This window comes from Canis lupus, chromosome 10, assembly GCF_048164855.1.
Source record: "Canis lupus baileyi chromosome 10, mCanLup2.hap1, whole genome shotgun sequence".
Lineage (NCBI taxonomy): Eukaryota > Metazoa > Chordata > Mammalia > Carnivora > Canidae > Canis > Canis lupus.
Genome location: NC_132847.1, coordinates 1,024,089 through 1,051,892, shown reverse-complemented (window position 1 = coordinate 1,051,892; position 27,804 = coordinate 1,024,089). Strand labels below are relative to the sequence as shown.

Below are 27,804 nucleotides of genomic sequence, written 5' to 3'. Positions count from 1 at the left end.
GACCCGGCCTGCAGGCCCCAGCTCCGCTCCGCCCCCCGCCCGCGGGCTTCCCCGCACGCTCCAGCCGAAAAGTGCTTCGAGTTTAGGTACACAGGTCGTTCGGGGCTCATTCGCCTTACTGTATGCCCCACCCAGGAGAACAACGTCCAGGGAAACTGGAAGCTTCGTCCGCACCCTCCCGCCCGCAGGCCCAAGCGCGCTCGCCGCCCGGCGCTCGGCAACCAGCCCGCACGCCAGCCTCCCCGTCTCCCAAGCCCTCCGAGCGCCCCTCGGGTCACGTGCCTGGACGGGAAACTATCATCGAGTCCGTCCTCCCGCCTCCCAGAGAGGACTCGGAAGTACCCGGGAGTCGGCGCGGGCCCTTCCGGCCGGGCCGTCCGCGCTTTTGTCCCGCCGGCGGCCGGGCTTCCGCGCCAGCGCCACAGCCAGTACGTGAGTCCGCGGCTGCCCGCGCTCCCGCCCCCGGCCCTCGCCTGCCACGCCCTTCCCTGGGCGGCCAGGTCTTGGCTGCCCCTCGGGTCTCGGGCGGGATCTGGGGGAAGCGTCCCCCTCCCCCCTCCGCACTTCGGGAGGCACGTTCCGGGGGAGCGGAGCCGGTGTGCGGCGTGCCCTGCAGCCGGCTGGTTGTCTGGGCCCCAGCTCTGGAGGCGCGAGCGGCTGGGCCGGGTAGGGGCTGCACAGCGTCCGGACGAAGGCCGAGGCCTGGCTCTCGGCGCTCGGTACTGTTCGCTGCTTTCTCGGGCCGAAGGGGAGCCGAGCCTCGCGGGCTCTCCAGTCCTTGCCCCAGCGTGCCCCGAGCTCCTAGTGAACTTGGCCCCCGGACTCGAGAGTGTGGAGCGTGAGAGGGACCCCTAGGGGTGATGTGAGCGGCTCCTGCCCCGGTGCGAATGGAGCCCTGGCGAGCCCTCCCGGGCCGCGTGTGCACCTGCGGTGGGGGCGCTAGGAGGAGGGGCAGGTGTCCTCGGGATGCGGAAGGTGGGCGCCGAGCGCCCTGAGACGTGCGGACTGCGGCCGCGGGCCGCTTCCTTTTTGAGAACACGAAGGTTTGGTTTTGTTAGTTTTAAGAATATGGTTAATATTCATGTGGTTCAGGTGTTTAAGATATAAGCAGGTATCAGTGACAGAGTTTGCTGCCGCTCAGTCCCTTCCCATGCCCAAGCCCCTAGATAATCACCTTCGTGAGAATGTAGCCATCCAGTCTTTTTTTTGTTTGTTTTTTGTTTTTTTAAGATTTTATTTATTAATTCATGAGAGAGAGGGAGAGAGGTGGAGGGAGAGGCCGGCTCCCTGAGGAGCAGAGAGCCTTATGTGGAGCTTGATCCTAGGACCCTGGACCCCAGGACCCAGGGATCATGACCTGAGCCAAAGGCTGACTTAACCCTGAACACCCTGAATCATCCAGGCTCCCCGTCTAGTTCTTTATGCAAATACTGGCCTATTGAATACAGTCAGTTCCCCTATTTTCACACAGGTGGCAGAATACTCTCCAGAAGTCTATCTCCTCTAGTCCTTCTTCCCCTGTATTGTAAAGGATCATCACCACACAGAGAGCTTAAAAAACAAGAAGCAGGGACCCCTGGGTGGCGCAGCGGTTTGGCGCCTGCCTTTGGCCCAGGGCGCGATCCTGGAGACCCGGGATCGAGTCCCACGTCGGGCTCCCGGTGCATGGAGCCTGCTTCTCCCTCTGCCTGTGTCTCTGCCTCTCTCTCTGTGTGACTATCATAAATAAATAAAAATTTTTTTAAAAATTAAAAAAAAAACAAAAACAAGAAGCAGCACTGTGGTAGTGCACCGCATATCGTTTGGATGTTTTTAATGTTCCTTAATTTTTTCGATCTATTCAGAGCCATTCAGGTTGTTTCCAGTTTGTTGTTACTTCAGCAGTGGTGCACTCAATGATGTTCTCCTAGGACATATTTTAGCAAGAGTTTTTTTTGGTTTCGTTTTGTTTTAAAGATTTTATTTATTCATTCATGAGAGACACACAGAGGCAGAGACACAGGCAGAGGGAAAAACGGGCTCCATGCAGGAAGCCTGATGTGGGACTCAGTCCCAAGATCCCAGGATCACACCCTGTGCCACCCAAGCGTCCCATCAAGAGTTTTTAAAGAAGGCATCAGCCAATATAATTTTTGTCTTACCTTAGCCACTTATTGGCAAATTGTTAAATATGCCAATCATTATTGTAATAGCTCCTATAGAGTGTTTAAAGAACAAATAAAACTAAATAGATTTTCTCTTCTGGATCTTGTGTTTATGATGCTTGGCCAGACTAGTCTAATAAACTAATTCTATTAATGACTCCCTTCCAGCCATTGTCTGCCCCTTTAGCTTCAGAAAATCTCTCAGCCTCCCTTTCAGAATGTCCTTTACTACCTATCCCCCAAGATGACTCTTCATTGCTACCAGGTATGAGAATTTTCTGTTTCATTTTTTACTTTAAGGGAAAAAAATCACCTTTAATCCTTACTTCTACTTTTAAGCAATAGAACCAACTCATGTTAATCATTTATACTTCTGGGTATAAAGAAACTAAATGCCAGTAATCACTAATGCACACACCATATGCTCTCCTTTCATCTGTATATCATTCTCACTTCACCTTGGTTCTATATTTCACCAATCCCATCTGTAACTTTCTATGTATGCTTTATTCTGAATTGGTAAGCATTTTGTGCTCACATGTGTTGTTTTCTTTTTCTTTCTTTGGTCTTTTAAGGTTTTTGTTTGTTTGTTTTTGTTTTTTTTACATTTGTTTCTATAGGTTCCACTTACCAACACATAGTATAACACCCAGTGCTCAGCCCATCAAGTGCCCCCCCCAGTGCCCCTCACCCAGTCATCCCATCCACCTGCCCGCCTGCCCTTCTACTACCTCTTGTTCGTTTCCCAGAGATACGAGTCTCATGTGTCACTTTTCTAAAATTTCCCACTCAATTTTACCTCCTTTCTCTTATAATCCCTTTCACTAATTCATGTATTCCCCGCATGACTGAAACCATGTAATGATTGTTCTTCTCCAATTGACTTACTTCACTTAGGATAATACCCTCCAGTTCCATCCACGTTGAAGCAGATGGTGGGTATTCGTCCTTTCTGATGGCTGAGTAATATTCCATTCTGTATATAGACCACATCTTCTGTATCCATCTTTCAAAGGACATCAAGGCTCCTTCCAGAGTTTTGCTATTGTGGGAAGTGCTGCTGTAACATTGGGGTGCAGGAGTCCCAGCAATTCACTGCATCTGTATCTTTGGGGTAAATACCCAGTAGTGCAATTGCTGAGTCATAGAGTAACTCCTTTTTTAACTCTTTGAGCAACCTCCACACGGTTTTCCAGAGTGGTGACAACACTTCACAACCCACCAACAAGGCAACAGGTCTCCCCTTTCTCCGCATCCTCTCCAACATTTGTTGTTTCCTGTCTTGTTAATTTTAGTCATTCTCACTGGTGTGAGGGTGGTTACCTCATTGTGGTTTTGATGTGTATTTCCCTGATGGCAAGGGATGTGAAGCATTTTCTCATGTGCTTGTTGGTCATGTCTATGTCTTTAGTGAAATTTCTGTTCATGTCTTCTGCCCATTTTGTGATTGGATTGTTTGTTTCATGGGTGTTGAGTTTAAGAAGTTCTTTATAGATCTTGATACGTCATTTGCAAATAATCTTCTCCCATTCTGTAGGTTGTCTTTGAGTTTTGTTGACTGTTTCTTTTGCTGTGCAGAAGCTTTTTATCTTGATCAAGTCCCAATAATTCACTTTTGCTTTTGTTTCCTTTGCCTTCATAAATGTGTCTTAAAAGATGTTGCTGTAGCCAAGTTTAAAAAGGATGTTGCCTTTGTTCTCCCCTAGGATTTTGATGGATTCTTATCTCACATTAGAGCTTTCATCCATTTTGATTTTATCTTTGTGTATGGTGTAAGAGAATGGTCTAGTTTCATTCTTCTGCATGTGGATGTCCAATTTTCCCAGCACCATTTATTGAAGAGACTGTCCTTTTTCCAGTGGATAGTCTTTCCTGCTTTGTCAAATATTAGTTGACCATAGAATTGAGGGTCCACTTCTGGATTCTCTATTCTGTTCCATTGATCTGTGTGTCTGTTTTTGTGCCAGTACCACAACTGTCTTGATGATCACAGCTTTGTAGTACAACCTGAAATCTGGCATTGTGGTGCCCCCAGTTATGGTTTTCTTTTTTAAAATTCCCCTGGCTATTCGGGGTCTTTTCTGATTCCACACAAATCTTAAGATTATTTGTTCTAACTCTCTGAAGAAAGTCCAAGGTATTTTGATAGGGATTGCATTAAATGTGTAAATTGCCCCGGGTAGCATTGACATTTTCACAATATTATTTCTTCCAATCCATGAGCATGGAATTTTTTTCCATCTCTTTGTGTCTTCCTCAGTTTCTTTCAGAAGTGTTCTGTAGTTTTTGGGGTATAGATCCTTTACCTTTTTGGTTAGGTTTACTCCTAGGTATCTTCTGCTTTTGGGTACAATTGTAAATGGGATTGACTCCTTAATTTCTCTTTCTTCAGTCTCATTGGTTAGTGTATAGAAATGCCACTGACTTCTGGGCATTGATTTTGTATCCTGCCACATTGCTGAATTGCTGTATGAGTTCTAGCAGTCTTGGAGTGGAATCTTTTGGGTTTTCTATATAGAGTAACATATCTAAGAAGAGGGAGAATTTGACTTCCTCTTTGCCAATTTGAATGCCTTTTATTTCTTTTTGTTGCCTGATTGCTGAGGCTAGGACTTCCCAGTCATATGTTGAATAGCATTGGTGAGAGTGGACATCCCTGTCTTGTTCCTGATCTTAGGGGAAAGGCTCCCAGTGTTTCCCCATTGAGAATATATTTGCTGTGGGCTTTTCGTAGATGGCTTTTAAGATGCTAAGGAATGTTAGCGTCCTCTATCCCTACACCCTGAAGAGTTTTGATCAGGAACGGATGCCGTATTTTGTCAAATGCTTTCTCTGTATCTATTGAGAGGGTCATATGGTTCTTGTTTTTTTTTTTTGGTTCTTGTTTTTATCTCTTGTTGATGTGATCTATCATGTTGATTGTTTTAGGAGTGTTGAACCACTTTTGTATCCCAGGGGTAAATCCCACTTGGTAACGGTGAATAATCTTCTTAATGTATTGTTGGATCCTATTGGCTAGTATCTTGCTGAGAATTTTTGCATCTGTGTTCATCAGGGATATTGGTCTATAATTCTCCTTTTTGGTGGGGTCTTTGGTTTTGGAGATGCTGGCCTCATAAAATGAGTTTGGAAGTATCGTGTCCCTTTGTATCCTTCAGAACATCGTCAGTAGAATAGGTATTATTTTTTCTTTAAAAGTTTGATAGAATTCCCTGGGAGGCCATCTGGCTCTGGACCTTTGTATCTTGGGAGATTTTTGATGACTGCTTCAATTCCTCCCTGGTTATTGTTCTGTTCAGGTTTTCTATATCATCCTGTTCCAATTTTGGTAGTTTCTGGTTTTCCATAAATGGATCTATTTCTTCTAGATTGCCCAATTTGTTGGCATGTACCTGCTAATAATGTTTTTAAAATCGTTTTTATTTCCTTGGTATTGGTTGTGATCTCTCCTCTTTTGTTTGTGATTTTATTAATTTGAATTTTTCTGTGTTTTTTTTAATAAGGCTGGGTAATGGTTTATCTATCTTATTCTTTCAAAGAACCAACTCCTGGTTTTGTTTTTTTGTTTTTTGTTTTTTGTTTTTTGTAAGATTTTACTTATTTATTCATGAGAGACATTGAGAGAGAGGCAGAGACACAGAGGGAGAAGCAGGCTCCATGCAAGGAGACCGATGTGGGACTCAATCCCAGGACCCCAGGATCTCGACCTGAGCCAAAGGCAGATGCCCAACCACTGAGCCACCCAGGCCTCCCTGTTGATGTATTCTACAGTTCTTCTGGTCTCTATTTCATTGAATTCTGCTCGAATCTTTATTATATCTCTTTTGCGTGGTGTATGTTTTACTTGCTGTTCTTTCTACAATTCATTTAGGTCTAAGGTTAGCTTGTGTATTTGTGGTTTTTCCAGTTTTTCAAAGGAGGCTTGTATTGTGATGTATTTCCCTCTTAGGACCGTTTTTGCTGTATCCCAAAGATTTTGAATGGTTGTATCTTCATTTTCATTAATTTCCATGAATCTTTTTAGTTCTTCCTAATTTCCTGGTTGACCCATTCATCTTTCTGCAGGATGTTCTTTAACCTCCTTGTGTTTGCGGTTCTTCCAAATTTCCTCTTGTGGTTGAGTTCTAGTTTCAAAACATTGTAGTCTGAATATATGTAGGGGACAGTCCCAATATTTTGGTATTGGTTGAGACCTGATTTGTGACCCAGTATGTGGTCTATTCTGGAGAGAGTGCCATATGCACTTGAGAAGAATGTGATTTTAGTTGCATTCAGATGGAAAGTTCTGTATATATGTGAAGTCTATTTGGTCCAGTGTATCATTCAAGGCGCTTGTTTCTTTGGTGATCTTCTGCGTAGAAGATCTGTCTTTAGCTGAGACCACTCTGTTGAAGTTTCCTACTATTAGTATATTATTATCAAAGTGTCTCTTTACTTTGGTTATTAATTTATATACTTGTCAGCTGTCACATTAGGGGCATAAATATTCACTATTGTTAAGTCTTGTTGGATACAGTCTTTAAGTATGATGCAGTGTCTCTCTTCATCTCTTACTGCTGGTATAAACTCTAATTTATCTGATATGAGGATTGCTATGCCAGCTTTCTTTTGAGGACTCTTTAAATGGTAAATAGTTCTCCACCCCTTCCATTTTCAGGCTGGAGGTGTCCTTAGGTCTCAGATGAGTCTCTTGTAGACAGCAAATAGATGGGTCTTGCCTTTTTATCCATTCCAAAACCCCGTATCTTTTGATGGGATCATTTAGCCCATTCACATTCAGCGTAACTATTGAAAGATAGGAATTAGTGTCATTGTATATCCTGGAAGATCTTATTCCTCCTTCCATTCTGAATGACAGCCTTGTTGGATAAAGTATTCTTGGCTGTATGTTCTTCTCATTTAGTACCCTGAATATATCATGCCAACCCTTTCTGGCCTGCCAGGTCTCTGTGAAGTCTGCTGTTAATCTTCTCATATTTCTCTCCATATAAATTAAGAATCTCTTGTCTCTCGCTGCTTTACACATTTTCTCTTTATCTCCAAAATGTGCAAGTTTCACTATTAAGTGTTAAGTTGTTGAATGGTTTTATTGATTTTTGGGCGGTTGTCTCTATCTCCTAGATCTGAATGCCTCTTTCCTCCTCCAGATTTGGGAAGTTCTAAGGTATGATTTGTTCAAATATACCTTGTGGTTCTCTGTCTCTCTCTCAGCCTCTTCTGGAATCCCAATTAGATGTATATTCTTCCTTCTCAAGCTCTCATTTATTTCCCTAAGCCTTTCCTTGTGGGCTCTTGTTTTTCTCTTTTTTTTTCTCAGCTTCCTTCCTTACCATCAACTTGTCTTCTATGTCACTCACTCTCTCTTCCACCTCATTAACCTTAGCAGTTTGAGCATCCAGCTTGGATTGCATCTCAATAAAGTATTTGTAATTTTGGCCTGTTTAGATCTCAGTTCTGCAGTAATGAAGTCTCTAGAGTCTTTTATGCTTTTTTCCAGAGCCCCCAGTAACTTTATAATTGTACATCTGAACTGAATTTCTGACATCGTATTTAAATCCAAATTCTGTTGCTCTGTGGCAGAGAGTATTGCTTCTGGTTCTTTCTTTTTGGTGAGTTTTCCTTCTAGTCATTTTGTTCTGCAGAGTGGCTGTATGAAGGGGCTGAGTCAAAAATATCAACCATAACGTAAATAAAATGCACCCTAGATGATTCCAAAGAGGTCAGAGACCAGAAAATAAAAGAAAAAGAAGAACAGAACAAAGTAAAACAAAGGGACCACTAAAGTGATAAACAAATTTTAAAACAAAGTAGTAAAAATAACAAGCCAAGAACCAAAAAGAAAGAAGACGGAAAAAAAAAAAAAAGGTAAAGAAAAGAGAAAAAGGAAAAGAGGAGGATGGTGGTGGTGAGGAAGTGGTAGTGAAAAGAGAATGTAGTCTACCTGAGGGGTCCTAGAGGGTGATCCTCTTGGTTCTGAGTGCATTTTGTTATATATGTTAGAAGATGCTCAATTCCAAATTTATATAAACCAGTAATACTTATGTAAAGCCCCAACATTGACCACAAAAACATAAACAAGATAAAAGAAGGGGACAGAATGGGAAGGAAGAGACTATAATCTCACAGAATGAAGCAGCACTGTATTCCACTTGGTTCTAGGTGTATTTGGTCGTGTGTTAGAAGGTACTAACTTCTACCATTGTAGAACAAAACAAGGCAGAAAAAACAAATCTCCATTCTCGTGTATCTATCAAAATTAAATTGAATACGTTGAAGGGAATCTAGAAGTGAAACATATATCTAAAATGTATTTGTAGAAATATGAAAGTCAAAAAGGAAAAAACTTAAAAATGAAGAGCTAGTAAAATACTGTAGTTAATAAGGTAGGAAAAGAAAAAATATTGGAAATTTTTAGTCTGATATAAAAACGAGTCTTAATGGAATAAGAAAAAAAAGGACCCTCTAGTTCTATATACTATTTTCCCTCAACCTGGAGCTTGTCAGTGCTGCTTGTTAGGAAACTTGCTTTTCCCTTGTACTTCCAGCAATTCTTCTGGGAGTGGGGTGTGCTGTGCTGATTCTCAGGTGTCTGTGCCTGGGCAGAGATGCCCTACACCCCTGGCCAGGTTCCTGGCCCAGTATGACCTGTTTATCCTGTGAGGCCTTTGTTCCCTTGAGGCTCCGCCTCTCCCAGGCACAAGGTGAAACAAAGAGGAAAAAAAATGGTGGCAGCCAGATTTCCAGCTCTGGAGTGGAGCTCCCTAGGAGTAACTAACCGAAGTCTCCCGGTCCACACTGGCCTAGATGTGCTTGGGGTCAGGGGCAGGTGCACTGATCTGTACAGCTGTGGGGTGCACAGTGGCAGGAGAGTTCTCGCTTTCTTGTGCCCTCTCTGCTTCTGTCTGTCCTAGGGGGAACAGAGGATTGCTGCTTTGTCTGCTTTGGCACCCTGAGATCTTGTGGCACTGGACCCACACTCCCAGGGACCGCCTCTCCCGAAGGGAACACCTCTGTCTGTTGCCGGTCTCTACTGTAAAGGCCACTCTGGAGCCGTCCCACCTAACTGACTGGCTTCTCCCAAATGCCCTAGAAGGTTGTGGCGCTCCAGCCCTTTACTGAGATTGGACCGCGGTTTGTTGTGAGCTTTCCCCCAGGTGCCCCCTGCTCTAATAGTGACTCCAGAAATCTTAAGGCTTCACTGCCCTTCCTGTGATTTTTCCCAATTTCCCTGCACACTTTTCAGTCAGGGAAAACTCTGGCGTGGATTTTTAAAGTTCCCGCTTCTCCCGGCCTTGGCTTTCCTGCCCCAGAGGCTTTTGTCCCTCCACTTTAGCCCTGCTAGTTGCAGTTCTCCTCCCCCACTTTATTCTTTTTTTATTTTTATTTTTCGCCTTCCTACTTTGTTAGAAGCAAAAACTTTTCTCTTTGTAGCATTCCAGCTGTTCTTTTTTTAAATCTCAGGTCGAATTCATAGGTGTTCAGGATGTTTTGAAGGTTATCTAAGTAAGTTTGTGGAACCACATGAGTTGAGGACCCCACTCTTCTGCCATTTTGCCCCTCCCTCTCTAGTCATTTCCAATTCAAATATAATATCCAGGAATTAAGGTACCAAATCCAGGTATCGTATTTGTTGATTAAGTTTGGTAATCTGGACATCCAGAGTAGCTGCTGATGTGTTGCTTGTTGCAGCCTGTTCATAGGCAGGACTTTTTTGCTGGAGTGAGCCAGAATTCTTTTGTGAGTTATCCAGGCTCTTGAGAAGTGGCCCCTGACTCCTGGGGCAGGGACAGTGAGAACTAGGGGCAGGGTCTTACTATGTACCCAGGCTTTTTTGGGCATTGACAGTAAAACATGAACAGCAAGTGCAGAGATGTCCAGATGTGGGACATGTGTAATTTGAAAGGAGTGGATGGCATTCTAAAGTTGGCACTTTTGACTGATGTAACCAGGCTGTTGGATCATGCTTCCTGCTGACAACTAGAGAGTTAGAGATCAGTTTCCCATCTAGCTTATAGAACTTTTAAGAAATTAAACCTTTCTAGACTGCTCTGCAGGAGTTGTGCTTTTGGAATGATTATTTTCTTGTGTCGTAGGGGATATATGACTTAGCTATAACATCAGTCATCAGTCTTTTTTTGGTAAGTTATTTAAATTCCAGTTAGTTAACACAGAGTGTAATACTAGTTTCAGGAGCACAGTATAGTGATTCACCACATCATACAACACCCAGTGTTCATCACAACCAGTGCCCTCCTTAATCCCCATCACCTGTTTCCTCCATTCCCCCACCCACCTCTCCTCTGGTGACCATCAGTTTGTTCTCTATAGTTAAGAGGTTAGCAGTCTGTTTCTTGGTTTGCCTCTCTCTCATTTCCTCCTTTGCTCATTTGTTTTGTTTCTTAAATACCACTTATAAGTGAAATCATATGGCAGTTTGTCTTTCTCTGACTTATTTCACTTTGCATAATACTCTAGCTCCATCTATGTCATTGCAAATGGCAAGGTTTCATTCTTTTTTGTGGCTGAGTAATATTCTGTGTGTGTGTGTGTGTGTGTGTGTGTGTACACCACCTCTTGTTCATCAGTTGATGGACACTTAGGCTGTTTCTATATCTTAGCTATTGTAAATGATGCTACTATAAACATCAGGGTGTATGTGCCCCTTCGAATCACTATTTTTATATTCTTTGGTTAAATACCTAGTAATGCAGTTGCTGGGTCATAGGGAAGCTCTATTTTTAACATTTTCAGGACCCTCCACACTGTTTTCCGGAGTGGCTACACCAGTTTTCATTCCCACCAACAGTGTAGGAGGGTTCCCCTTTTGCCACATCCTCACCAACACCTGTTGTTTCTTGTATGGGTAATTATAGCCATTCTGACAGGTGTGAGGTGGTGTCTCATTGTACTGTTGATTTGTATTTCCCTGATGATGAGTGATGTTGAGCATTTTTTATGTGTCTGTTGGCCATGTGTATGTCTTCTTTGGGAAAATGTCTGTTCATGCCTTCTGCCCATTTTTCAATTGGACTATTTGTTTTTTGGGTGTTGAGTTTCACAAATTCTTTGTAGATTTTGGACACTTACCCTTTATCAGGTATGTCATTTGCAAATATCTTCTCTTATTCTGTAGTTTGCCTGTTAGTTTTGTTGATTATTTCTGTCCCTGTGCAGAAGCTCTTTATTTTGATGAAGTCCCAATAGTTTCTTTTTGCTTTTGTTTCCTTTGCCTCAGGAGACATACCTAGAAAGAAGTTGCTCTGGCGGATGTCAAAAGAAATTACTACATGTGTTCTCCTAGGATTTTTATGGTCTCAAGTCTCATATTTAGGTCTTTCATCCATTTCTTAAAAATATTTATTTACTGATTTTAGAGAGAGCATGCGCAAGTGCGGGGAGGGGCAGAGGGAGAGAAAATCTCATGCAGATTGTCCACTGAGCAGATTTAAAGGTATATTAAAAAGCTCCGGTGAACAAAACAGTATGGTACTGGAACAAAAAGACACATAGGTCAGGGGAACAGAATACATAACCCAGAAGTGAACCCATAGTTATATGCTCAATTAATCTTTGACAAAGCTGGAAGGAATATTCAATGGGAAAAAGACAGTCTAGTCTCTTCAACAAATGGTATTGGGAAAGCTGGCCAGCAACATGCAAAAGAATGAAACTGGACCGCTTTCTTACACCATACATAAAACTAAATTCAAAATGGATGGAGAGCCTGGGTGGCTCAGGTGGTTAAGCATCAGACTCTTGATTTTTGTCACAAGTCATGCTCTCAGGGTCATGAGATGGAGCCCCATGTCAGACTCTGCTCAGTGGGGAGGGCAGGGAACTAGTTCCTTTGCACCTCTTCTTCCCTCTGCTGGAAGTATTCTGTTTCTGAAGTTTTTCTAATCCTTCAAAGCAGAGTCAGTCCTCTCCCTCTCCTCTCTCATCTGTGTCCTGTGTCTGTTATTTTTATCATGTGTTGTTTTTTTTGTTTTGTTCCGGGTTTGTTTTTTTTTTGCCAGATTTTTATTGCCTGCAGATCCACTAGCTGCAGTCTGCCAGCTCCTTGATGACAAGATCTTACCTATCTCTCAATCCCCAGGACCAGCCCAATGCCTGGGGAAAAAAAGCAGGATATGGATCATAATCTAAATTCTTTGGGCAACATTAAACCTCAGAGGTAATAGATACTAGAATACATTTTGTTTCTTGTAAAGATAACTTAATATTTTGTTAGAAACTCTTTTTTTTTTTTTTTAATTTATTTATGATAGTCACACAGAGAGAGAGAGAGAGAGAGAGAGAGGCAGAGACATAGGCAGAGGGAGAAGCAGGCTCTATGCACCGGGAGCCCAATGTGGGATTCGATCCCGGGTCTCCAGGATCGCGCCCTGGGCCAAAGGCAGGCGCTAAACTGCTGCGCCACCCAGGGATCCCCTTGTTAGAAAACTCTTGATTGTCTTTATATTTTAGCAGATGTCTTGGTCTATCTGGGCTTCTATAACAAAATATACACTGGATGATGTATAAACAGCAGAAATATATTTCTTATAGTTCCAAAGGCTATGAAGTCCAATATTTTTTTTTAAATTTTTATTTATTTATGATAGTCACAGAGAGAGAGAGAGAGAGGCAGAGACACAGGCAGAGGGAGAAGCAGGCTCCGTGCACCGGGAGCCCGACGTGGGATTCGATCCCGGGTCTCCAGGATCGCGCCCCAGGCCAAAGGCAGGCGCTAAACCGCTGCGCCACCCAGGGTTCCCTGAAGTCCAATATTAAGGCACTGAAGAAATCAAGGCACCAAAGAAGGTCATCACAGAGGTGATGACTTTTTTTTTTTTTAATAAGAACACTAATTCCATTCGTGAAGATTCTGCTCTCCTGACCTAAGCATGTCTGATAGCCCCACCTCCCTCACCTCTGCCCCAGTACTGTAATCTTTGAGGACTAGGATTATAACATGAATTTGGGAGGAGGGGACACAAACATTCAGACTATAGCAGCAGCATTTATCCTATTGCTGGCTTTTTATGTCTTGGCACTTTTCTGCCTGTGTTTTGACTGATCTTTTCTTAGACTGGTGTTGATTCATACGAATCTCATTGCAAACCATCAATTTTTAGTAAAGAGGCACATTTATATTAATCTGCTTTGATTTCAGTCATTTCACCCAAGAGGTTGGGTGAACTATGTGGGGTGATAATACACTGTGCCTCCATCCAAACAAGAGGTTAATTTAAGTAAGGCTGAAATAGGGATACTCCTACACCAGGAGTTAGACATGAAATATTTGTGATTTCATGCAGACCAGACCAGTCAGCAGCCACACAGGGAATCCCAGAGAGTATGAAGTAGATGAAGAATTAGCTTATCAGAGAAAGTCAGGAAAAAGGGTCCAGCTGGGCCAAGGATCAGTGAATATAGTAGCAGTGATGGGTAGTGGGTAGGTTAGCATGGTGCATTGGTGTCCAGCAAGTCACTTGAGGTGGCCAGATGCAGAAGGCTTCAAGTGTCATACTAAAAGCCTGAGAAGACTTAATATTGGGAAATGACCAGGTGTGCATCTTTCAAAACTTAAGGTAAGGAGACCATGGCAGAAGTTCAAAGTATAATTTAGGAAGGCTTAAACTAAGGCCTTTAGCAGTAGGAATAAAATTAGGAGTAGGGACTTGAGAACTATTGAGGTAATAGAATCAGCTAGTCTTAGGGGCTCTTTTGGATGTGGAAGGATGAGGAGAAGACAAGTGCTCACTTCTGATTTAGGTAAAGGGGAGGACAGGGATGGGCATGAGGGCCTATAATTGAAGAGAGCAGTCTGGGCCAGAGATGATCCGAGAGGTGGCTTGTAAGAGTGGTAGGAGCCACATATATAGAAATGACTGCCCAGGGAGAATATGTAGAGTCAGAAGAAGAAAGATTTAACATGGAACATGATGGCCAGGAACATCTAAGAGACAGCAGGTGGGGAATTTGTTCCTGGCCCCAAAGAAGCTAATGCAGGGTGGTGTGGGTGAAAGAAATAAGATTTAGTAGAGGAGGCATGAGGGAAAGTGAGATGTGAAGATGACTTTTTCAAGAGATAACTGAGCAGGAGGCAGGATGGCAAAAGCAGTATCTGGAGGGGAAGGTATAGTTGAGGGATTTTTTTTTTTTTTAAGATTTTATTTATTTATGAGAGACGGAGAGAGAGGCAGAGACAAAGACAGAGGGAGAAGCGGGCACAGGCAGGGAGCCAGATGCAGGACTTGATCCTGGAACCCCAGGATCACACCATGAGCCAAAGACACACTGAACTACTGAGCCACCCAAGCATCCCAGTTGAGGGAATTTTTAATTTACATTTTGACCTTTTTAAAACTTTTTATTTGAAAATCATTTTAAATATATAGGAAAATGTCAAGAATAAGAATGGTAAAAGGATAGCCTTTAGCCATATTTACCTATAGTTAACATTTTACTTCATTTTGTCTTCTCTTTTGCTCTTTCATAATACATACTTTTTTTTTTTTTTTCTGAACCATTTGGAAATAATGCATGCATCATGGCCTCCTACCCCTAAATACTATAGTATGTATTTACTAAGGATAAGGGATGTTCTCTTGCATGAGTAGAGTACAACTGTCAACTTCAGTACATTTAAAGTTGATACTATGTGATCTATATTCCAGTTTTGTCAGTTGACACAATTACTTTTTTTATAATTTTCCTTCCAGTACAGACCCACTACAGGTATAGTGTTCAAGTCTCTTTAGCCCTTTTTAATCCGGAACATTTCTATAGCCTCTCTTGTCTTTCATGAAAATGCTATTTTTGAAGAATACAAATAGTACTTGGAGTAGAACAGTCTTCATTTTGGATTTACCTGATGTTTGCTTGTGATTCTGAAGCTCAGGTGATGAATTTTCACAGGATGTCACTTCTGGAAGCATATGATGTCCCACTGCCACCATTGATGATATTAATTTAGAACACTAAAATGAGGCACTAATTTCTCCACTGTGTAGTTATTGTTTTTTCCCTTTCATTCTGGGGGGAATATTTTAAGATCATGCATATATACTGCCCCTTCTCAAAATTTTCCCCACATTTAGAATTCAGTGATAATTCTCCCCTAATCCAGTCTGCTCAGATAGTAACAAAATGCTGATTTTTTTTTTTTCAACTCTACTATTTTCCCCACATTTACCAACTGGCCCTGGCATTCTGCTGTAAGTAAGCAGCCTCTCTTTCTCCCATTTATATATGTATGGACTCACGAAATCCTATTTGCAATGCTTTATAATTCATATTATAAATAATTATTATGGAACCTAAATTGAGTGGTCAAGCTGGCTTATGGTCTTGTGGTCTTGTGACATGCCCCTGTTGTTTTTACTTATTGGTGGAACAAGATGCCCCAGCTCATCTTGTGTGTATTCTGCCCCTGCCTAGAGTCTGCCATTTCTCTGAGGAGCTCTGGTTCCTTTTAGTAGGCGTGGGCGTAGAGACCAAGACCAGGGTGCCGGATGTGCTTATTACCACTAAGTTTTTTTTCCTTCTTAGCTTTTCAGGAAAGAGGTTGGAAATATTTATACATACACAAACACAAATATGTGCACACACATAATTTAGAAATCATGAATTCACACCAATGCTTCTGATTCCTCACAGGGTTTTTCTTGCCTTCCTCACGGTTTTTCTTGCCTTCCCCTTACTCCATATTTTTGTTTCTTCCTTCAGGAGAGCCCTGGCTTGCAACTAAATGAACACATTTACTTAGTCCCCTAATACATATAAAATTGTTTCAAAATCACCTTGCCCATACCTCTGCAAAAAACAAACCTGCTTAAAAAGAGTACAGTTGTTTTTAGGACTTCACCATCCTCTTCCAGCCTCCCCAAGACTGAGAGTATATAGTATATGATTACATATTCTGTGATACATGCCTAAATTATGGGTTGTACTTTTTAAATTTTTGTTTCTTTCTGTGGTTATAGAATCCATGTGAAACACAAATGAACTCTTTTTGCCATTTTTTTTCTGGCTTAGCTGCTTTTCCTTTTTCCAATTCCCATTTATCTTTGAATATGTAGAACATTATCATGCTTCCATAAGTAAAAAACTGTGCAAAAAGCTGTACTTAGAGTGTCTCTCTTCCCTATCCCTTTGCTCTGTTCTCCCCATTTCACCACTTAGAGATAATGGGACTTTACTGATTTCTGATTTCTCTCATTACTGTAAAGATAAGCAGTTACATGCTTGTTTTCTTATATGTGCCTTTTTTATATAAAGATATATATATGTATATTTATCTATATCTATATATACTCTATATAAAGAGTATATACATACTTTTTTAATATAAGATATATCTTACATATATGTACTCTATATAAGGCATATCATATATCTTATGATTGTGTATATGTATAGTGATTATATATATACATATATATATATACACACACACACATACACACACACACACACACACAATTTTTTCTTTTCATGTATCCTGAAAATTGTTTCTTCTCAATCAATAGAGTTGTTCCCCATTCTTAGTACTCCATTGTATATATGTGTCGTAGTTTATTTAACCAGTCTTCTATGCTTAGACACTAATTTTTCCAGATTCTCTACTTAAAAATAATGCCCCTGTGAATAGCTTTGTGTACATAACTTTTTTGTATTGTTGGAATTTCTATAGGAATTTTAGTCTTTTTATTCTCAACTCCTGAAAAAATTTTATATGAGGGATTATTAGCCCTTATACATGATGCACGTTGCAAATATTTTCTTTCATTTTGTCATTTCTCAATTTTGCTTATAGCATTTTTGCCATGTAATTTATACAGTCAAATTTATCCATCTGCTCTTATTGCATGTGAGTCATAGTTTGAAAACTTTTTCTTTTCTTTTTTTTTTTTTTAAAGAATTTATTTATTCATGAGAGAGAGGCAGGCAGAGGGAAAAGCAGGCTTCCTGCAAGGAGCCTGTTGTGGGACTCGATCTCAGACCCCAGTGTCATGTGCTGAGCCAAAGGCAGACGCTCAACTGCTGAGCCACCCAAGCATCCCTGAAAACTTTTTCTATACTTAGGTTATGGAAGTATTCACTTGTATTTTCTTCTAATATTTATATAGTGTCACATTTTTTATATTTAAAACTCTGCACCATTTGGAGTTTATTCTTAAATATGGTATAAAGACTGATCTATTTTTATATTTTTCCAAATGGCTTTATAGTTGTTCCAACACTATTCTCAAGACCATCTTTGCACCAATAATTTGATATGTCATCTTTATCATATGCTTGATTTCTGTGTGTAATCAGGACTATTTCTGGGCTTCCTATTCTATTCCATTTGTCTGTCTATACATTGGTGCCATCCTGCTTTAGTTATCAGAGGCTTTGTGGCATATTTTAATACCTAATGTGACTAGTCTCTGCATTCCTTTTCTGTTTCTCTCTAGCAATTTTTGTGTGTTTATTTTTTAAACTTTAATTAGGCTCCATGCCCAGCATGGGGCTTGAACTCATGACCCCAAGACCAAGAGTTGCATGTTGTACTGGCTAAACCAACCAGGTCGTATGTTTACTTTAGAAGATTTGCTGTTATGGCTGTAGGAATATGAACATCTTTCTCTCCTGAGGGTGGAGGATGAATAGATGTGGAGGGACCGAGGTGAAAGAGAATGAATAGAGCATGGTCCCTGATGTGTATGGGAGCAGGATTCAGAGCACAGATAAAAGCCATGTTACTCTTGATGGTTATGGAATTCCACTGCCTGTCCAGTAGCCCTCACATTTAAGCAACATGGACTGCTCTGCCCAAAGTAGTAGAGACCAGAGGAGTGCTTTCAGAGGAAACAAAGAATCCCTGCCTGAGCCCTAAAATCTGTTTTAGGAAGAAGTTTACCTTTCCTAAGTCCTGTGCTTTATACCAGGTTCCAACTTTGATCAAATAACCAGACCTCAAATAATAAATAGTAATAATTATGCATATAGCACTCACCAAGTAGTAGGCAACACTTATATTATCTCATTTTATATTCATGTCAACCCTATTGACCTCATTTCAGATGAGAAAACTGGCACAAAGAAGTTAAATAATTTTCTCAAGGTCATGCAGCTAGGTATTTGAACCCAAGTAGTATTTCCTTTGCTTGTGGTTTCTAATCTTTGATATGCTCTGATTGCAGTTAGCCTGTTTATAAAGTGAGAATAGAAAGTATTTTTGCCTGGCATGCTGGAGCATGCTCTTCCATATAGAATTCCTCCCTCACTACTCACTTTCCAGGATCCGGTTTTCTTTGGAGGGGAGGTCCAGGAAGCCAAACCAACTCCAGGAAGCAGCAGTTTGCTTTATTTCTCATGTCTGTCGTGACTGTCTTTATGCTTTCATTACCATCACCCCAATAGTACAACTTGGGTATTGACTTCTTCCCTTTTTTAGTTTTGCCTATGTAGTTCTGCCTTACTTATTAATTTTTCTGTTTCTTTTATTCAGAGATTTCTTCTACTCTTTTTTCATGACTAAATGATTGTTTCCAAAAACTGATCAGTGTTGTCCTTGATTCTGTGCATCTTTTCAACCCATTTCAACTTGCCCTCATGCTAAATTGTTATGTAAGAATAGAAAAACTCTTTGTTCTATTGAAAATCCAGGGCTCTAACATTTTAACTTTAGCTCCACAGGGGCAGAAATTTTGGCATGCCCCCTGTTGTGTCCCCTGCAGTTAAAAATGGTACTTAATCACACACCATGCAGTCAATAAACACTTGTCAAGTATATGAGTAAATTTGGATGTAATTCTTCCAGTTTCCTCTAAATAAAGTGAACAGGTATCATTTTCATTTTCTTGGTTTAGTGTCACATTTGAAGACGAGGGGCACTGAGGATGAGAAATCAACTGAAAAGTATGAAAATGTTGGAAATGCAGAATCTATGTGGCCAAAAGTGGAAGGTCTTCACAAGGATAATATATTGGAATCTAAGGTTGGTGAAACTTGTGATTGGAATAGCAAGGTAGAGAATCAACTGGAAAATCCTGAGGGAAAAAGAATGAAGGAAGACAAAAGTGGCATGAGGGAAAAGATTGGCAAAGCCAAGAACGCAGCAAATATAAAGACAGAACAGGAAGACGAGGCATCTGAGGAAAGCCTACATCCAAGCTCAAAACATGTTATACACCAAACTGTCTCTGTAGAACAGATAAGTAGTGAACAAGACAAATGTATGGAGAACATTAATGGAACCTCTCATCCTGGTCTACAGCAGAAAACCAGTATTGTTAAGAAGTCACACAAATGTGATGAGTGTGGGAAATCATTTAAATATAATTCCCGCCTTGTTCAACATAAAATTATGCACACTGGGGAAAAACGCTACGAGTGTGAGGACTGTGGAGGGACTTTCCGGAGCAGCTCGAGCCTTCGAGTCCACAAACGGATACATACTGGGGAGAAGCCGTATAAGTGTGAAGAATGTGGGAAAGCCTACATGTCCTACTCCAGCCTTATAAACCACAAAAGCACCCATTCTGGGGAGAAGAACTGTAAATGTGATGAGTGTGGGAAATCCTTCAATTATAGCTCTGTTTTGGATCAGCATAAGAGGATCCACACAGGAGAGAAGCCCTATGAATGTGGTGAGTGTGGGAAGGCCTTCAGGAACAGCTCTGGTCTCAGAGTCCACAAAAGGATTCACACAGGGGAGAAGCCCTACGAATGTGACATCTGTGGGAAAACTTTCAGTAATAGCTCTGGCCTTAGGGTGCACAAGAGGATCCATACAGGCGAGAAACCTTATGAATGCGATGAATGTGGGAAGGCCTTCATTACTTGCAGAACACTTCTAAACCATAAAAGCATCCACTTTGGAGATAAACCTTATAAGTGTGATGAGTGTGAGAAATCGTTTAATTATAGCTCTCTCCTCACTCAGCATAAAGTGATCCACACTGGAGAGAAACCTTATGAATGTGATGAATGTGGGAAGGCCTTCAGGAACAGCTCAGGCCTTATAGTACACAAAAGGATCCACACAGGAGAGAAACCTTACAAGTGTGATGTATGTGGCAAAGCATTCAGCTATAGCTCAGGCCTCGCAGTTCATAAAAGCATTCACCCTGGGAAGAAAGCTCATGAATGTAAGGAGTGTGGAAAATCCTTCAGCTATAACTCCCTTCTTCTTCAACATAAAACCATTCATACTGGAGAGAGACCTTATGTATGTGATTTGTGTGGGAAAACTTTCAGGAACAATTCAGGCCTCAAAGTCCACAGGAGGCTCCATACTGGGGAAAAACCATATAAGTGTGATGTGTGTGGGAAAGCCTATATCTCACGCTCTAGCCTTAAAAACCACAAAGGGATCCATCTTGGGGAGAAGCCCTATAAATGTACCTATTGTGAGAAATCTTTCAATTACAGCTCTGCCCTTGAACAACATAAAAGGATTCATACAAGGGAGAAACCTTTTGGGTGTGATGAGTGTGGAAAAGCCTTCAGAAATAATTCAGGCCTTAAAGTACATAAACGGATCCACACTGGGGAGAGACCTTACAAATGTGAAGAATGTGGGAAAGCCTACATCTCACTCTCAAGCCTTATAAATCATAAAAGTGTACACCCTGGGGAAAAGCCCTATAAGTGTGATGAGTGTGAAAAAGCCTTCATCACATATCGAACCCTTATAAACCACAAAAAAATTCATCTTGGGGAGAAGCCCTATAAATGTGATGTATGTGAGAAATCTTTTAATTACACCTCACTCCTTTCTCAACACAAAAGGGTCCACACTAGAGAGAAACCTTATGAATGCGACAGGTGTGAGAAGGTCTTCAGAAACAACTCAAGCCTTAAAGTGCATAAAAGAATCCATACTGGGGAGAAGCCCTATGAATGTGATGTGTGTGGAAAAGCCTACATCTCACACTCAAGCCTTATTAACCATAAAAGTACCCATCCTGGCAAGACACCCTACACCTGTGATGAATGTGGAAAAGCTTTTTTCTCAAGCAGAACTCTTATAAGCCATAAAAGAGTCCATCTTGGGGAGAAACCCTTCAAATGTGTTGAGTGTGGGAAATCTTTCAATTACAGTTCACTTCTTTCTCAACACAAGAGGATCCACACAGGGGAAAAACCTTACATATGTGATAGATGTGGAAAGGCATTTAGGAACAGTTCAGGTCTCACAGTACATAAAAGGATTCACACAGGCGAGAAACCCTATGAATGTGATGAGTGTGGGAAGGCATACATCTCACACTCAAGTCTTATTAACCATAAAAGCATCCACCGTGGACAGCAGCCCTATAATTGTGAGTGTGGGAAATCCTTCAATTATAGATCAGTTCTTGACCAACACAAAAGGATCCACACTGGAAAGAAGCCATACCGGTGTAATGAGTGTGGGAAGGCTTTTAATATCAGATCAAATCTCACCAAGCATAAAAGAACCCATACTGGAGAGGAATCTTTAAATGTGACAAGTGTGGGAAGTCACAGTGACACATCACAGAAGAGAACTCATGAGGGAGGCAATGCTCTGGATGGGACCAAGATGAGCATATCTGTACAAGGCAGAGCTTACAAAGTCTCGACTCAAATGGAAGAAAAACCTTATGAGTGTATGAATATCTGAGCTCTTTGTTCATGGCTTGTAATTTATATATGTAACTATGAGTACTCTTTGGTGTGAACTTCATCATAGCCAGCAAGGAAGCCTCCAGTGTCAAGGTAGTTGAACCTTTATGAAACACAAAATAGTTTATACTGGGGTTAAAACCTATGAAAGTGACAGAGTGATTTAAAAACCTTCAAAATAAGCAGACATTTCTGGACATAAAACACATGGATGAGGAAAGGACTTAGAAGTCATATAGTTACCATCAGAAAGTTCATATTTGAGTAAATTCTGTGAATAGAAATGGGGGAAATTCAGGCATAGCTTTGAATCCTAATTATACATTGGTTAGTGGAGAAAATACAAGAAGGGCTTCCCAACAGGCAAATTCAGGGAGAGATAGGCTTCAGGGAATATAAACTTAATAGTAGTGATCATGAAGTATAAATTTGATATAATTGAATTATTTGTGAGGGATGATGATAAAATTTGAAACAATTGGATTTTGTTGTAGGAAGAGTAAAAAGTATAGACATGAATCTAGCAGGAAATAGTCATTTAAAAAACGTAAGTTGATTGGACTATGGTTGTAATGTGATACACTGGTTGAATGGGCAAAACTTTTAAAAAATTTCAAGTGAACCCCTTCAGTGAATGATGAAGTGTGATGAGTGAAAACCCTACCTATGCTACAATTATGAGATTCTACAGAAATTCAGCACATTAAATAACTAATGGAACATGTCTTCAATGTGAATTTGCACTTATACAAAAATAATTGATTCAGGGATTCCTATGAATAGGAATGCTGAGAAGGTCATTTTACTAGAAGAGCTAGAAAGCTAAGTAGCTATTGACAATTGAGGGATTGGAAGAAATTCATGCTCCTTAATAATCCTGTTAAATGTTTGATTGTTTTGGAATGTGTTATTGTAAAGATTTCATGTACTACATGTGTGTATTGTCTGTTATAAAATGTTATGAATACTTTGTTCAGGGCTCACTCTGTCTTGGCCATGAAAAGGAAGATAGTTGTGGTGAGGTAAGGTGCAACTCCAATAAAAAAATTACTTAAAAGTAAACAGGCTCTGACTGACTTTAGATGGAGCAGTATGCATAGAACACAGTTTGTGTGTCCCATCTTTTGTAGAGTAAGTGAGACCAGATGCAAAACAGGAAGGGGGCTTATCCCACAGGGCTAGTAGCTCAGGTTTCACAAGAAATTAGGTGGTGTCTCCACCAGAAGAAGTGAAGAATGGATTGATCCTCATACTGGACCTAGATCATAGTTCCTGGGAGTGGGCATGCTGTGGGACTGATCTGTCACCTCATAGAAATAGTTCTCTTCGGAACAGAATTTAACAAATGTTTTATGTGTAAAGCTGTTAACTAGGTGGCTCACAGGGTAAAAGGAGAGTCTTCTGAGAGTTAAGTAAGCTGTCCAAGAATACTCTGGGTGGGGCTTGTCTTTAGAGGCTGAATTCTAGTCCTGTGTTTTGGCTCCAAAATCCACTCTCTTTACCAGAGAGAGCTAGATAGCTTCCTGGCCTTCTAGGGTTTGTCTCTTGCCTTGCTGTGTGGCCCTACATAGTTTCCATGCCTCCTCTTTAGGGGTATAAATCTTTTTTAAAAAAATAAATTTATTTTTTATTGGTGTTCAATTTGCCAACATATAGAATAACACCCAGTGCTCATCCTATCAAGTGCCCCCCTCAGTGCCCGTCACCCAGTCACCTCTACCCCCTGCCCACCTCCTCTTCCCCACCCCTAGATCGTTGCCCAGAGTTAGGAGTCTCTCATGTTCTGTCTCCCTTTCTGATATTTCCCACTCATCTTTTCTCCTTTCTAGGGGTATAATTCTTTCACTTTGTCTTCCACCAGTAAGTTTTGATGGAAGGAGAGGGACAGAAATAGGAAAGGGAGAGGGAAAGAGTACTTATGCCATTCAGCTCCACTTAAGAACACCACAACAGCACTTCCTTCTCTACATGGAACACTGACCCTCTCCACAGACTTGGATTAATGGATTCAGCAAATACTCTGTTGATGATCTGCCAGGCACAATCCCCTGTCCTAGCAACTAGGCAGCAGGAGTGAATAAAGAATAGGTAACGGAGAAAGTCCACAAGCAAAACCACACTAATGGAGGCTGAAGTGAGTGTAGAGAGGAAGGTGACCACCATCAATGGGGAAGGAGGAGGCAGTGATGGGACAGTTGCTTTTTAAAAAGGGAGGAGTGGGAAGTAGGATGGTCTGATTAAAGGCATTCGAAAAGCTCACATATCCTCAAAAGGGGCTGGTTGTTTCAGGGTTGGTGCATCACAAGCAGAAAGGAAGGCTGTAGAATATCAATTTCAAGGAGTAGCCAGGTATCGATCTTTCATTTACTTGAGGCCACCATTGGCTTGAACATCCCTCCATGCACACACCCCCATGTACTTGAGCTCCACCTGGACCTAATGTACCACCTGCAGTTGGGAGAGAAATGGTAAATAACAAGGGAGAAGATGGCAACCACTTAAATGGGGATTCTGAGTGCCCCAGTCTGCTGAGTACTGGGACATGCTCCCACTGAGACCTCCACTGACTCTGACCCACAGGAAATGGGCCTCCAGCCCACCTAGGGCTAAATAGCATATGGCTCAAGCAGATCTCAAATAAATTTCCAGTTGTGCCAGGTGGACTTTGTGGTACAGATCCAATGAGCTGATGCAGCTGCACCTGTTCAGGTTCACTTGTGCTTGTTTAGTGAACACCATCCCCCACCACTATAGAGAAAATGCCTGATGTGCAAGAAGAGAATTAAACTTGCAACATATAGGTAAATCAAAACACTATTATTTTATTTTATTTTATTTTTTAAACACTTTTTTTAAAGCGGTGTCTAATACAGAGGACTTAAAGATAGAATTGAAATATTAGATAATAGTAGGTAAATTGAAAGCTGGAAGATCTGCATGAAAGTGGCCTAAAGTGCTTGTATTATTTCTGAGGAGGTCAGGATGCTCTTAGCTCTTTATTTTGTTAACTATGTATGGTAAGTGGCATGAGCAAACCAGAAGGATGGAAGTCAAGTATCTAAAGATCTGGACTGGAAAACCTCAAAGTCTGGAAAAGAGAAAAACCAATATTGAAAAGACAGGACAGTATCTTCTGGTAAAGGCTCAATTTCATACCAACAACAATGAAAAGCTGCATTTAAAAAAATCTAGATGGCATGCTGCCCCTTCCCCTCAAGAAAGCATTGAGAATAAAAAAAATCGCTTAAACAAGACAGTTTAAAAATGAGATCCTGTCATCAGAGAAGGGAACACCAAAGCAACTTATGTCCTACACTGTTAGCTGATTTTGCACAGCTGGGTCCCACTTAACCAGCCATAGGGAGTGAGGACTACAAGGTCAGGGCCAGGCCCACCTGAGGTGAATCTTACATGAGAACTTTCCGAAGTTAAGCTGGCTTCCCAAAGTGCTACATCCTCAAGATAAACCATCCTTCAGACCCAAGGGAATGTAGAGACAGTGGCCTTGTAACTGAACAGAGCAATAGAAAGGGAAGAGAGGGATGCCTGGGTAGCTCAGCAGATAATTGGCTGCCTTTGGCTCAGGGTATGATCCTGGGGTCCTAGGGATTGGTCTGCATCAGACCCTGTGGGGAGCCTGCTTCTCCCTCTGCCTGTGTCTGCCTCTGTGTGTGTGTCTCTCAAGAATAAATAAAATCTTTTTAAAAAGGGGGGAAAGAAAATACCCCTAACACCTTGTAGGTTACTGACCAACCCTTATGATCCAGGTAAACACAACCTGAGCCCTGGCTAAAGCAAACACAAGGCATCTTTGGTAGAGGATTTCTTCAATCTAGACCTCAGGAAAACTTTTTAAAGGTAATTTTTCAGGAGCAGTTAATAAGCAAGCAAAGATAATCAGGCACGAGGGGAAAAGGCAATATGACACAATCAGCAGAAAAGATTCACATGGGCTTTGCATGTTATCAGATACATGTTTTTGTATTGGGTTTTTGTAAAAATATCTTGGTAAAATATTTAAAGATGTATTTGGCTACAGATTGTGACAAAGTTAGAAGTAGAATTGGTGAGCTGAAAGATGAAGGTGAAGAAATTATCCAGAACACAGACAACATGGGGTTAGAAAAATGACTGGGTGATGGACACTGAGGGGGGCACTTGATGGAATGAGCACTGGGTGTTATATGTTGGCAAATCGAACTTCAATAAAATATATTTAAAAATATGGTAAAATAGAGAAGGTAGGATTTCACTGGGAAGTTTTACATATATGTAAAGTCACAGTCTCAGAAGGCAAGGACAGACAGAGAAAAGGGCCAAAAATTCACAACTGGGGCTGTGAATTTTCCAGAGCTGATGAAAAACAAGTCTACAGATTCAAAAGCCTAAAGAGTGCATTTACAGAAATCACATCTAGACACATCATAGTGTAACTGTAGAAAAAGGGGGAAAAATTTAACAGCTAAGGACAAATTACTTCAAAGAACAACAGACTTACCAGCAACAATAGAAGACGAAAGAGTGGAATGAAAACCTGAGTATAAAGACAGAAAATAACTGTCAGCCTAGATGTTTACACCCAGTGGAAATATCCTTCAAGAGTGAGGACAAAGGGAACCCTGGGTGGTGCAGCGGTTTGGCGCCTGCCTTTGGCCCAGGGCATGATCCTGGAGACCGGGGATCGAATCCCACGTCGGGCTCCCGGTGCATGGAGCTTGTTTCTCCCTCTGCCTCTCTCTGTGTGTGTGACTATCAAATAAATAAATAAAAGTTAAAAAAAAAAAAAAGAATGAGGACAAAATAAACACATTTTAGGACAGAACTTGTTTCTTTTTCCCCTGCTGACCCTCACTAAAGGCAATTCTAAGGAATGCATTTTAATACCGAAAGAAAGTGATCCTAGATGATGTTCTGTGATGCAAAAAGGAAGAGCAAAGAGTAAGAGATATGTAGGCAAATGTAAATGAGCATTTTTATACAAAACAATAAAGATTTAGAGTTGTTAAAATAGACTCAATATACCAGACAACAATAATATCTGTCGGGAGAGAGTCAAAAGAATTTATTATATAAAGTGAGATTTTGGTTAATCTCCTACATATTGTAAAATCTAGGGTAATCATAAAATACAATGTATATTTTTAATACTAGTAGAGGAAAAAATGAATTTTTAAAAAAGTAAAAGATGGAGTGGCAGAAGGAAAAAAGTGTTAGATCTTAATCCAAAAATAATATTTCCATTTAATTTAAATGACAAAGATTGTCAAACAATGACTTCGTTTATTCAAGCCACTATAACAAATACCGCAGACTGGGTGGCTTATTAACAGCTGAACTATTTCTCATAGTTCTGGAGGCTGGAAGTTTAAGATCAGAGTGGTTGGAGATCAGCATGGTTGGGTGAAGGCTCTCTTTTCTAGATTGCAGATTTCTAATTGTACCCTAATGTGGTGGAAAGGGCTGGGAAGTTCTTTTGGGTCTCATTTTTTTTTTAAGATTTTATTTATTTATTCATAATAGACATAGAGAGAGAGAGGCAGAGACACAGGAGGAGGGAGAAGCAGGCTGCATGCCGGAGCCCGATGGGGACTCGATCCCAGGTCTCCAGGATCATGCCCTGGGCCAAAGGCAGATGCTGAACCCCTGAGCCACCCAGGGATCCCCTGGGGTCTCATTTAATAGCATTGATTTCATTCATCATAGCTCCACTCTCATGACTTCATTTCCCAAAGCCCAACCCCCTAATACTACCACACTGGGCATTCAGATTCCAACATGTGAGTTTAGGGGAAATATAAACATTCACACTGTAGGAGATGGGACAGAAGTATAAAACTCCACTGTATACTGTATACAGGAGACTCACCTCAAATATGAGGATACTCAACATTTGAAAGTGAAAGAATGTGAAAGTTATTTGAAGCAAACAGTAACCAATAGAAACTATTGTAGTTCTAATATTAGATGAAATAGATACTTTAAGTCATAAAGAGATGTACTCCTACAGATAAAGGGAATCATTCATTACATTAAG

The 27,804-nt window shown here is 41.1% G+C and overlaps 1 protein-coding gene across 7 annotated transcripts; it reads left to right on the top strand.

The window, feature by feature from the left end:
• On the top strand, nt 1-22,832 carry ZFP62 (ZFP62 zinc finger protein). Of its 7 annotated transcripts, XM_072840356.1 has the most exons (3): nt 3-428; nt 2,313-2,409; nt 18,989-22,832. In XM_072840356.1, the coding sequence occupies exons 1-3, from the start codon at nt 123-125 to the stop codon at nt 21,766-21,768; spliced, it is 3,183 nt and encodes a 1,060-aa protein (XP_072696457.1). In that variant the 5' UTR covers nt 3-122; the 3' UTR covers nt 21,769-22,832. The 7 variants fall into 7 exon arrangements, with proteins under 7 accessions (XP_072696456.1, XP_072696457.1, XP_072696458.1 ...); XM_072840355.1 differs by lacking the exon at nt 2,313-2,409 and having other exon boundaries at nt 1-666; XM_072840357.1 differs by lacking the exon at nt 2,313-2,409 and having other exon boundaries at nt 4-432.
• The last annotated feature ends 4,972 nt before the right edge of the window (nt 22,833-27,804 follow it).